At 35.7% G+C, this 12,371-nt stretch overlaps 1 protein-coding gene and 1 non-coding gene across 3 annotated transcripts in view; one reads left to right on the top strand and one right to left on the bottom strand.

Annotated features, from left to right (window-relative positions):
- Faf1 (Fas associated factor 1) overlaps nucleotides 1–10,971 on the bottom strand; it is a 287,958-nt gene extending 276,987 nt beyond the window's left edge. The window contains exons 1-2 of one of the 2 annotated variants that reach the window (XM_046468956.2): nucleotides 10,883–10,971; nucleotides 528–733 (exon numbers count right to left, since the gene is read on the bottom strand). In XM_046468956.2, the coding sequence (XP_046324912.2) occupies nucleotides 528–733; nucleotides 10,883–10,956 (280 nt within the window). In that variant the 5' untranslated portion in view covers nucleotides 10,957–10,971. Of the gene's footprint in view, nucleotides 1–527; nucleotides 734–10,396; nucleotides 10,474–10,882 lie in introns of those variants that run through there. The other variant, XM_058570760.1, reaches the window with a different exon arrangement.
- LOC124075432 (U6 spliceosomal RNA) lies at nucleotides 6,708–6,811 on the top strand. Its single transcript, XR_006846049.1, has one exon. It is a non-coding gene; the product is annotated as a U6 spliceosomal RNA (small nuclear RNA).
- Nucleotides 10,972–12,371: the final 1,400 nt, after the last annotated feature.

The following is a 12,371-nucleotide window of genomic DNA, read 5'->3' as shown; positions in this document are numbered from 1 at the left end:
CCCAGCAGTCCTCCCTCCAGAGGATGTAGCATCCAGGTACCATTTTGGAAGCAGAAAGCAGCCATCACCAGACACTCAACCTGCCAGTGCCTTGATCTTTGATTTCCCAATCCTCAGAAATGGGAGAAAATAATTTTTTTTTCTTCACAAATTATCCAGGCTCAGGTATTCTGTTACTGCACAAAACTAAGAAACATACTACAAAAAAATGAATGTGTTTTAGTAATAAAACTGGTATGCAATGTTCCCAATAATTATAGTATTTTTGATTTGCATCAGCCCTAAAAGAGCATCATACACCATCTCATCCATGTGGAACAACAAAAAACAATTATTCTTAAACTTACCTCAAACTCAACACAGAACACAATAATCGACCTGTATGGGAAAGCATCAGTTTCAATTTGTCCCCCACCCCCCCCACAACCCTTCTTGGTAGCAATCAACTCAAAAGAAAAGAATTTCAACTGAATATATACCTAATTAATTACTCATTTGTGAGGACTTTATGGTATAGAAATTCTTACCAACAGTACAGCTGTCTTCAAGTACCACATCAATATTTCTGTCTCTGTACTCAACTCTGAAATCCAGCATACGAGGTTGCCTTTCTACAATCTGCCTAGATGGCATCACAGGTCGAAACGCTGAAGAGGAGGAGGGAGTAGTAGCTGGAGCTGGGTGACTTGCTGGATCAAATGCAGGGCCTGGTATGGTCTCACCTCCATAATCACTACAACGTTAACAGAAAAGGAGGATTATCATCAAATAGATCATTATAGAATACTACTAAGAACCCTCTTCATCCTTGACTTCTATATTCTTCCTATGAAGTTTACACACCCATGAGTCAAGACCAAACTTAAGTTCCACTTCCTCCAATAAATCTTTTTCAGGGACCAAAGGCCACAATATCACACACTCTAATTGAGTCATGATTTGACTCATTAACTCTACTTTCCACAAAGACTATTTGGAAATTTTACAGCTTTATTCCTCACTTCTACCCCCTCTAAGTCGTGGTCTTCAAAGACTTTTTTTTTTCCTAGTCCACAGAGAAAAGAGAAAACATCAAGAGGAATTCCCCCTTAACATCAAATCCACAAACTAACCCAGATATGCACTCTCCCTCACTCTCTCTTCATATAAAATACAGGGGACATCATTGTTCCTATATGAAAAATCTAATACCATCTTCTTATTAGCTTTACATTAAGGATTATACCCCTCCTTTCCTTTCCAGTATCTTTGGTAACTCCTGTGTTCTGGATTCTCCGCTCCCCAACCCTGCCCCAATTCTGTAAATAACATTTAAACATGTTTCAAATCTTTTTTCTTCTTAAGAAAAATGAAATCATGGATCTGCCTACTTAATAGCTGTTTCATTTGTAAAATGGGAAAAATAATTATATTTGGACAATGCTAGTACTCTAGTGAGATCTCGAACCACAAACTCAGTGTATCTAAACCTTCATTAATGTTTCCCCAAGCCTGATCCTCCTTGATTATTCTTAATATCAGCAGCCCAATCCAGAAACCTCTGGTGTTATCCTTGATGCCTTCTCTTCTTCAACTCCCAAGTCTAATCAGTTCTTTCAATTTTACCTCCTAAATCTTTTAGATAAATAATCCACCTTTACTCTCTTAAACTGCTACCTTAATCCAAGTCACAATCATCTCTTGTACCAACTAACATAAACAGCCTCCCAACTAATCTCTTACTACATTCTCTTGCTCCCCTGCAATCCATTCCATACCACCTGTTATGGTTTGGATGTGAGGTAACCCCCAAAAGCTCACATGAGAGTAAAGGTTCAGAGGAGAAATGATTGAGTTATGAGATTCTAGCCCAATCAGTGATTTAATCCCCTAATAGGGAATAGCTGAGTGGAACTGAAGTGGTAGAGTGTGGCTGAAGAAGGTGGGCATTGTGGCATGGCTTTGGGAATATACTTATATCTGGCAAGTGGAATCTCTGCTTTTTGATTACTATGATGTGAACTGTTTCCCTCTGCCACACACTCCACCATGATGTTCAGCCTCATCTTTAGCCCCAAGAAATGGAGCCGGATTTGATAGACTAAGACCTGTGAAACTGTGAGCCCTCAAATAAACTCTTCCTCCACTACAGTTGTTTTGGTCAGATCCTTTAGTTACAGCACTGAAAAGCTGACTAAAACACCATCCCTAAAGTGAAATTAAAGAAAAAAATGTCTTTGTACATTTTATTTCTTAATCTTTCCATTAATCCTGACAGCTCTTCTAATAGAGTACCCTTTAAAGCCCTGATTTGAATCCTACCTTTCCATTCTGATCCTGTAGCATATGTTAATAACCACAACTGTCTTCATTAATCTTATCTTACCTTGGTCCTTAACATTTCACCAAAGAACATAAGCTATTCCTTCAAAGAAAAGTTTTTCTTCACCAAATCAATCTCACTCCTATTTTTCTTAGACTTAATTATATTTCATATTTCATATCTCTAACTGAATATATTTCAATTCATTTTGCTACCATAGACTAGGTCTAATTCTCTACCGCTATTATAATTAAAAATTTGTAGACAGCAGAATGCATTTTGATTCATTGTACACTACTGCAGTACAACTTTACATTTCTATGGTTTCACATGATAGTATCACACTATATGTGCAGTCATACATGTACCTAGGGTAATGGTGTCCATCTCATTCCACCATCTTTCCTGCCCCTATGAACCCTCCTTGCCCTCTCTCCCCTTTGCCCAAAGTTCCTCAATTTTTCCCATGCCTCCCCCTCCCCGTTATGGACCAGCATCCACTTATCAGAGAAAACATTTGGCCTTTGATTTTGGGGGATTGGCTTACTTTGCTTAGCATGATATTCTCCAACTCCATCCATTTACCTCCAAATGCCATAATTTTATTCTCTTTTAATACTGAGTAATATTCCATTGTGTATATATATCACATTTTCTTTATCTATTCATCTACTGAAGGGCATCTAGGTTGCTTCCACAGTTCAGCTATTGTGAATTGAGCTGCTATGAACATTGATGTGGCTGCATTACTGTACTATGCTGATTTTAAATCCTTTGGGTATAAACCGAGGAGTAGGATAGCTGGGTCAAATGGTGGTGCCATTCCAAACTTTCTAAGGAATCTGCATCTGTCTTCAAGATTGACTGCATCAATTTTCAGTCTCGCCAGCAATGTATAAGTGTGCCTTTTCCCCAACATCCTCCCAATATTTATTATTGTCTGTATTCTTGAAAACTGCCAATCTGACTGGCGTGAGATCTTAGTTTTGATTTGCATTTCTCTAATTACTAGATATGTTGAACACTTTTTCATATATTTGTTGATCAAATGTATATCTTCTTCTAAGAAGTGTCTTTCAGCTCGTTAGCCCATTTATGTCTACTGTACATATACCCTCCTACAACATCATCCATGAAGTCATGAAGGACACTACATTTTAGGATTAAAAAATATATTAGTAAACGAATCTATATCCTTGAAAAACTTTGTAGTGGCTTTCTTCTGTGGGCTGGAATGAAATGAGTACAAGATACCACTGACAGTCTTCCTAATGAGCATGATAAGATACCAGAATGGTAGAAATCAAATGGCAAAATTTAATGATAAGAAAAAATATGAGCAATTACACTAAAGGACAAAAGCAGCAATCAATTTGCAGAGACCTTTAGTAGTGCTTCACTAAGCCTCAGTATTTCTATGGAAAAAAATTTAAGGTCAGGCCATTAAAACATTACTTGATCTATGAACAACAGAAACTTTAAACCTGGCAGCTTAAATCTCAACTTCAGTAACCAAAATGGATAGTCAGTCACTCCCAGAGTTTCTAAGCACAAGTAGTTTACAGACATAAAATCGCTGGATTAAATGGGAGTTCTGGACCCCACAAAAACAATACAACAGAGACACAAGTGTGTACTGTAAATTTTATTCTAAGATATTCCCTAAGACACCTGAAGCTGTTTACTAGCTATCTGTGTACTAATTAAAATACTCAAAATTTTAGGGCACTGACAGACTCTGCCTCCTGAAATGATGCTAATTCCTAGAGATTTTTCAAAGTGAAAGGTCACAATGTAAATGAAGTCTTGGCACAAACTGGCTCTTTGTAGGTTCAAGTAAGTTCAATCTGTCAACTTTCCCTACAGTTATTCCCCCAGGTCCCAAATGCATACTAGAAAGACACAGTAACTGCCAGAAATCCTACATTGATTTCCTGATCCACAGAGTTAGGGTTATTAGCAAATGATCTTCCACATATTTTTTATTCTGTACACTAATTTGCAAGCACCATGACAAGCAATTTACTTTCAACCAACACAGTATACCTTCATTGTCTTTTTCTGAAGATACTATGTTAGTTTCCTGCCATTGTCACAATAATCTAATCCAGAAAGATCCTGATCACCTAGACGTTCCACAGAACAATATCACATTGATGATAATGAGGATTGAACCTAAAAGAACAGAAGTAGTAACTGATGTTTTGATATAACACATGCATGCTACACAACTCAAAAAAATGCAAGGGCCTGCTGTCTTAATAGGAGTCTACTAACTTAATAAAGCTTCTGGGGTCCAGTTGTCAAAATCATGTTGGGATGAAATATCTGTTGCTTTGCCTTGCATTTCCCATCAATAACTAAGAGATAAGTAAGCTAACGAAAGAAGAAAAAAGTTAAGACTGGGAAGAGAAAAATTAGGTACGTATAATATGCTGGCACCAACCAAAAATTGACTGATCCAATATTATAGCCTCAATCAAAGTTATGCCTGAAAAACAGCAGTGAAAGAAAAGCCTCCTAGTGGGGATAAGTTAAAATTGCACCACAGGTTGGCCATTTCATTTGGAAGGAGAGTCACTAAGGTACAAATCTTCTTTGAATCACAAACAATTAATGCGCTAGAGAATGATCAGGACTTGGAAAGAATAAAACTGGAAAACTGGGTAACTAGAAAGAATGAGGAACACACATAAAATGTTTCCTATACATTACCCATTAAAGAAAAGGCTCTCAATAACAGATAAGAAGACATTGTTGTTTAGTCAGCTTTTTTTTTCCCACTTGCTACTTGTACATTAATGTACAAAGGGATAGAGGTTAGGCATGGGCAGAACATGGACTTCCTGGTAATAGATTTTTTTTTTCCAATAAGGGAAGAGGCAATGATCTGTCTTCACTGGGAAGGAAGGAAGGAAGGAAGGAAGGAAGGAAGGAAGGAAGGAAGGGAGGGAGGGAGGGAGGGAACCATTTTTCTGGATATAAAATTGTATTCTCGGACAGTAATGCTTCGGCTAGTACTACCATTCATAGGTTTGGAAAATATCTTATTCATCTATGGCTTTCAACATAAGCCTGGTTCTAACTAATGAACTCATTTCACAATGAAAGAAGTACAGCACTGAGCTCATTTGTATATGCCATCAGACTTAGCTAACCTAACAAAACAGGCTTACTAGAAACTCCATAAGCAAAACTCAATATATAAAACAAAGTGACCTCAAAGCTTGGGGCTGCACCTTAATAAAGGATATGGTATATGCTTTATATCAGTGACTAAAACACCAGGCTATTTCTCCGAGTGCCAAAAAAAAAAAATGTGCATAGAAATTAAGTAATGGTTTCTTTCATTATGTTCAATAACTTAACAAAATGTACCTTGTACATTAATCCTACCAACCTTGCACAGGTCACTCCTACAGTGGCACTCACTCTGTTTTAGCATCATAATTGATGTTATCTTTTTATCAACACTTTTTTCACAAGCCTTTTCACATCCTGTAGGACTGCCAGCAAAACCGGACTTCCTTCTCATGTGTCTAAGATCAAGTTTTTAGGGCTTTCCCTCTGGACTTCAAAGTTCTGTTGACTTCAACCTCTCCCAAACTCTGTCCTTTATTCCTACAGCACTTTCCTTTGTGCCCTATGTTGTCAGCAAGGACCATTCCAGTTAATCTAAGCTAAAGCTGCTTTTTAGCTTGGAGTTGGAGCCTTGACTTCGGTCCCCCAACAGGCCTCAACCCAGCCTACCCATCTCAGGGAATACTGAAGCTATGAATCTGAAATAACCCTTCGTCTCCCCTCTTCATCAACTAGCAAGAACTACCTTCATTTGAGCATAGTAATTCAGCTGTTTTCTGCAATCATTTCATTTGTGTTGTCTCAGCATCACCTTTTTGCTCTTTCAACCCTCTCCATATCTTTGTAACTGATTCCCTATATGAAATTCTGTTGAAATCACTAGGGTGTTTGTTATTATTCCTTTACTAAGACCTAAATCTCAGAAGTAGTATAATATTTTTAATCATAGCAGACTATCTGGTATACTTGTCAGCCACAACATTTTTGTTGTTATTGTTTTATTTGAGACAAAGTCTCCCTAAGTTGACCAAACTGGCCTAGAACTTTCGATCTTCCTGTCTCAGTCTCCCTGGGAAGCTGGGATTACAGATACACACCACCAGGCCTAGCTACAAAGTTGTGTTTTTGGAAATTTTCTTATTAATTATAATTCCTTTATTTCAGGTTCACTCAAAAAATAATGAATTTAAAATTTGGAGAGTTTTAAAATGACATCCAAACTTTAAAAATAATATTCAATTTTTTGTTAATAAAAATGACAATCCTATAATTTCACTTCCTCATTATTCTTTCTAATCAATAATTTTTAAAAGGATTGTGGTAGGTGCTTGCTTTGACAGCACATACACTATAATTAGAACAATACAGAGATCAGCATGACCCCTGTGCAAGAACAACATGCAAATTCGTGAAGCATTCTTTTTTTTTTCCCCATTTGTCCACTCAAGTTGAACTATGTTCAGTAACTTTACTACTGGACACTTTCTCGCCCTTCTTACCACCCATTAAGGATACCTGGGCTTTGTATTCTTCTCCCCTCTGGTACTAGAAATGAAACCCAGGCTTTGTGCATACTAAGAACTTCACCACTGATTTACATCACCAGTCTATCTCATGTTTGTATTTTCTATATATCATCTACCCTTCTGCTTTTTGCCATATCCTAACACAGTATGAGGCCCTTGCCAGATATAGTACCCAATCTTGAATTTCCAACCTCCAGAACCATGAGCTAAATGAACTATATCTTCTTTTTTTCTTTGTTTTTTTAAAAAGACAATGGTAAGAAAGTTCTATGGAGAAATCTAATTTAGAGCTAAACTTCAATCCTCTACACGAGGCCCTTGGAAGGCAGTAAATTAAAGCAAAGTAAACAGGAATACTATACTGGTTTATTATTTCAATTTTTAAAAAACCCATTCCATGGCAACAACTTTGAGCACCTTATACATGCGGGCACATGTGAGTACACACATTCTGTTTCAGAGATAAGCTTGAGAATTGAATTGTTTGATTTTTAAAATGGGCACTTTTATAAACGAGAAAACCTGCATTTATATATTCTAAAGGCATAATGGTCAAGGTTGAAAATAAACCCTATCTTCTCTATGTGCCCTTAATATATTAAACAATGGATAAACATACTATACACCTGTCTGGGTCATCACATAAATGACAAATACTTCCGTTAGTAAATGACTAAAATCCCATTATTAATTTGGGAAGTGTTTTTTCTTTGTTTTGGTGATGGTGGTACTGAGTTTGTTCTTATGACTGTATATGTCACACACATTATAAGTATATTTTGTTGGAATATAAGTATATTGTCTAAAGAAAGAAACCTTGAAGGAAGAGCCAAGAACACTTGCTTACATTCTTAACTCCATCATCATCATGTTCTATCTTCTGGATCATATGCTTCAATGTCTGTCTGCCTATAAAATTAGGGATAATAATGTCTATCTTTATTAGCTTACAACTGAAATAAAAATTGTAAGAACAAAGTTGTTTTTTAAAAAAAAAAGTTGTGAGACAAAGACACTACATATATGTATTGATTTTCTATTTTTTTATCCATAGGAAAAAATCTTAAAACAAAAGTTGTGACATGCCTTTCTTATGAATGTTCAAGAAGAGAGACACTATAGAAGAAAAGGCATGGCTTTTAAAAAGAGAAACTCAAAGACGGTATTTACAATGTTCTAATATATTTGTGACATTGTTCAAACCCATGTAAACTTGGAGAGTTTTGCAGCTGTGGAACAATCACAATTGGATGAGGAAAAAATATGTCAGTTGCCTAGTAAAGTACCTTCAGCATTCAAAAAATGTTAGTTTCTTCTCCCTAAACTTAGGGGTACATTAAAAATCACAGACCCACTTTTAGATTTACATAAAAATCTTACTTCAAAAAATGCAATAAAGCATAAGGATTCCTCCCCAACAAAAAAATACACACACACACACTCACACACACTAATTAATTTTTTAAAACCTCCTTTAGGTTGTTTATAATTAATACACTGGGGGATAGGTAACTAGAGATTGAACCCAGGGAGCCACATCCCTATCCACCCGCCCCCCCTTTTTTTTGAGACAGGGTCTCCCTAAGTTGCTTAGAGGCTTGCTTAGCTGCTGGCTGGCCTTGAACTTGTGATCCTCCTGCCTCAGCCTCACAATCCACTGTGATTACGGGCGTGTACCTCCAGACTTGGCCTACTTAATATAATTTTTTTATAACTAACTTCTGTTAAAAAAAATTTTTAAACTAAATATCATTTCTGTGAGTATTTAATTCCTTCTATCAAAAAGTTCAATATGTCATAAGAACACTGAATAATAGAGCTATTTCAATAAACTATGGAATCTGTTAAGGCATGAACTGACAAATTAGAGTCAACTGTATACACACACTATATTCAACTTTATTTAAAAATCAAACATACAAAACAATGGTTCTTTTAAGTCCCTTCATGTACAATTTCTAGCATTGTATCTTCTGCTTTCTGTGTTAAACCTATGAGAAAACAAGGAGCCCTTTTTCATTTTTCTTCTGCTCAGTGGACACACAAGAGGAACTTTCATTTATGTCAAACCCACAGTGATTTCAAAAAAGAAAACAATAAGGAAATAGTTGAAAAAAACATACAAGATTCAAATGACTTTCTTATACAGACATTAAGATTCATTCCTTTAATTTGAAAGAAGCAAACAAAATCCAATCTGATCAAATTTAAACCCCAAATATTATAGAAACTTTATTAGAAAACGATTCAGTTCTGAATTTCTAGTCAAAAAATATATTAGGTAAAAGTATCATCTGTAACAAGAGAGTCAGAATGCTTCCAGGGGAAAGGGAATTTCTACATTCAATCATAGCAAATGCTATCAATTTTAAAATATATCCAGTTTGTACTCAGAAACTAGTAGCCAAACCCATAAGGGCTTACCACAACAAACAGTGTGGCACACAAAAACATGGTAATTAACACTTAAGAATGAAACTGGAGTCGTATTTAGCAGTCTAAACTTTCTACCCCAATAAATTAAAAACTGAGCATGAAAGAAGTTTCTGTAATCATCTGGTTTGCTTTCTAGACAGGGCTTCAATAGAACTGAATTGCTTTTGAACACACACACACAAACACACACACACACACACACACACACACACAAATGGCTGGTACAGATTTTGGAAGCCAGCCACATTTACTCTGGATAAAACTCTGACAATTTTTTAAAAGGGCGTGGGGGAACAGGCTTCACCTAGAACCATTCATTAATCATTAAGGGTGGTACAAGTACCAAGAGAATTTGCTTTCATCCTAAATATACAGTTTCCTACAAAATGTAGCACATTTTGCAATTCAGGACGAAATTTTTTTGAAGCTGTTGCAAGAGCACTTTTATTTGTCTCCAAAACAACTTTATTCCTAGTCCACTGTTTTCTATTTGCCTCATCTGTACTTAGTAGAGCATGCTTCAGTGATTTAGCAATCCCAGCCTCCAAAACACAGCCAAAGTTTGAATTGAGAAGGGTAGGCAGGGGTGGGAGGAGATCAAGTAATTACACTACACTTGGAAGGGGGAATGGTTTTACCTTCTATGACTTTTTAGTTTGTTCTTTTTTATTAATTTTTTTTAAATTTCTAGTTGTAGGTGGACATAATCCCTCCATTTTATTTATTTATATGTGGTCCTGAGAATTAAACCCAGTGCCCCACACATAGCAGGCACCAGGTATTTTTAACTTAATGTTTTAACTATTATGGTTCTCTTGGCTTCATCTTCCAATTTTACCTTTTGACTAAGAATTAAAATCAACAAAACCAGTCCACATGTTAACACTGTGTGTTTCAGAAAAAACAGTTCAGTGTTCTGTAAAGTTTCATTATTAAGAATTTACTCAAATTGTTGAATGCCATCATATGATTTAGAAACCGAAATGCGGAGTGGGGAGTTATAGTCATCTTGGAGATAAAGGCTGAATAGTTAACATTATGACAAACATACTCTGAACCATGTTTCATTTTCTCAGTGCCAATCAACGGTTTAAAGAATTCGGTTCCTTCCATCCTATAAAACAAGAGATGACCTTTAAAAGTTTTCTTAATAATAAAATAAACAACCTTAAAAGATGATGTTACCCAATACAAAAAAATATTATACAGTTAAAAGTTGGAGACTTTATGGACTTAATATAACAAAAAAATGTCTGAAAGAACAATGAACTTTCACAACAAAAATCAAATCCTCTATTAAAAAGTGAAACAAAGAGGGCTGCTTTTGTGGCAGTGGTACAGTGCTTGCCTGGCACACGTGAGGCATTGGGTTTGATTCTCAGCACCACATAAAAACAAAATAAGGATATTGTGTCCACATACAACTAAATATATATATATATATATATATATATATATATATATATATATATATTTTTTTTTTTTTTTAATTGAAACAAAAAATTAACAACTTTCTATTTTATACTTTACAACATACCTTTGTAGAATGCCATTTTCCTGGGGTATTACACCATTGATAGCTGCCTGCAAACAAGAAACAGAGAAGGCCATTAATAAAACAAAAACAGATAACTGTACAAGGGGGATAGGGAACACTGTAAAGGGGAAGTATAGTTTGAAATATGTATAAGAGCAAAGTAATTCCTTAATGATATGAAATATGAAATACTCTTCCTCTCTTTCTCTCTCTTTGGGGGGTGGGGAGGTTACAGACAATTGAACACAGGGATGCTCTACCACTGAGCTATACTCCAGTTCTTTTTGTTTATTTAGTTTTTCTTTTTCTTTCTTTTTTAAATGTGGTGCTGGTTGGGCTGGGGATGTGGCTCAAGCGGTAGCACGCTCGCCTGGCATGTGTGCGGCCTGGGTTCGATCCTCAGCACCACATACAAAGATGTTGTGTCCGCTGAAAACTAAAAAAAAATAAATAAATATTAAAAAAAAATAAATAAATAAATAAATAAATGTGGTGCTGGGGATCGAACCCAGTGCCTCACGGGTACTAGGGAAGCACTCTACCACTTAGCCACAACCCCTATCCTATACCCTAGTCCTTTTTATCTTGTATTTTGAGATAGGGTTTTTCACAAATCGCTGAGGATGACCTGGAACTTTCGATCTCCCTGCTTCAGCCTCTCAAGTTACTGTGATTATAGGAATGCGCCAGGCACCAAAACATTAAATGTTTCTCTACTTCTTGATACTAAAACAGTATTTTAGAAAATTTTTTAAAGATCTATGCATTTGGCACAGAAATTCTCATTTAAGCAAAACATCCATAAAAACAATGCCTAAGAATGTCAGAACAAGTAAAATCAATATCTTAAACTAATCTTTTTAACATTATTTCTTTCATCAGATTGAGAGGTTTAACAGTCACAAATGAAAATCTCAATGAGAATGCAAAAATTAGTGAAGAATTAAATTCATTCTTTGATATAATAATCATTATTCTTAATGAAAATAACATTGATAAAGGAAAGAATGTAGAGGTAAAAGTTATTTGATAAACCTAACATCATGACTATATAAGGTGAACAAAAGAAAGCAGTATTACAGGAGATGTTTCCTTATAAAAATATTTCTGACACTGTTCTCTTAACTAATAAGTTCCCAAGTAGTAAGCATAGCACAGGTATGAAATGACATGAATGTTTTTGAGGGCTACTAAGCAGGCAAGCTGTCCCATCCAGGACTATGGGCAGCTCTCTGCAGGGTAAGTGATATTCTCTGGGGAAAACAACAACAGAAAAAACAAAATCACAACCTTTCCATCTTTGCTTTTCTACCATACCAATTTCTTCTTTCCTTCCCTTGCCCATTCACAAAAAAAAAAAAAAAAAAAAAGAAAATGAAAATTAAACACAAACACATGAACAACTAAGACTTCAATGTTTAATCAGCTACCTGGAAACCAAGTGCCAAAAGGAGTTCATGTATTCTGAAAAACATTAATTTACATATTT

Source organism: Marmota monax, unplaced genomic scaffold (genome assembly GCF_021218885.2).
Source record: "Marmota monax isolate L192 unplaced genomic scaffold, Marmota_monax_Labrador192_F-V1.1 WCK01_AAM20220418_F8-fsc00008, whole genome shotgun sequence".
NCBI classification, from domain to species: domain Eukaryota; kingdom Metazoa; phylum Chordata; class Mammalia; order Rodentia; family Sciuridae; genus Marmota; species Marmota monax.
Note: the sequence above shows the minus strand (reverse complement) of the source record. Positions and strands in the feature narration are given on the sequence as shown.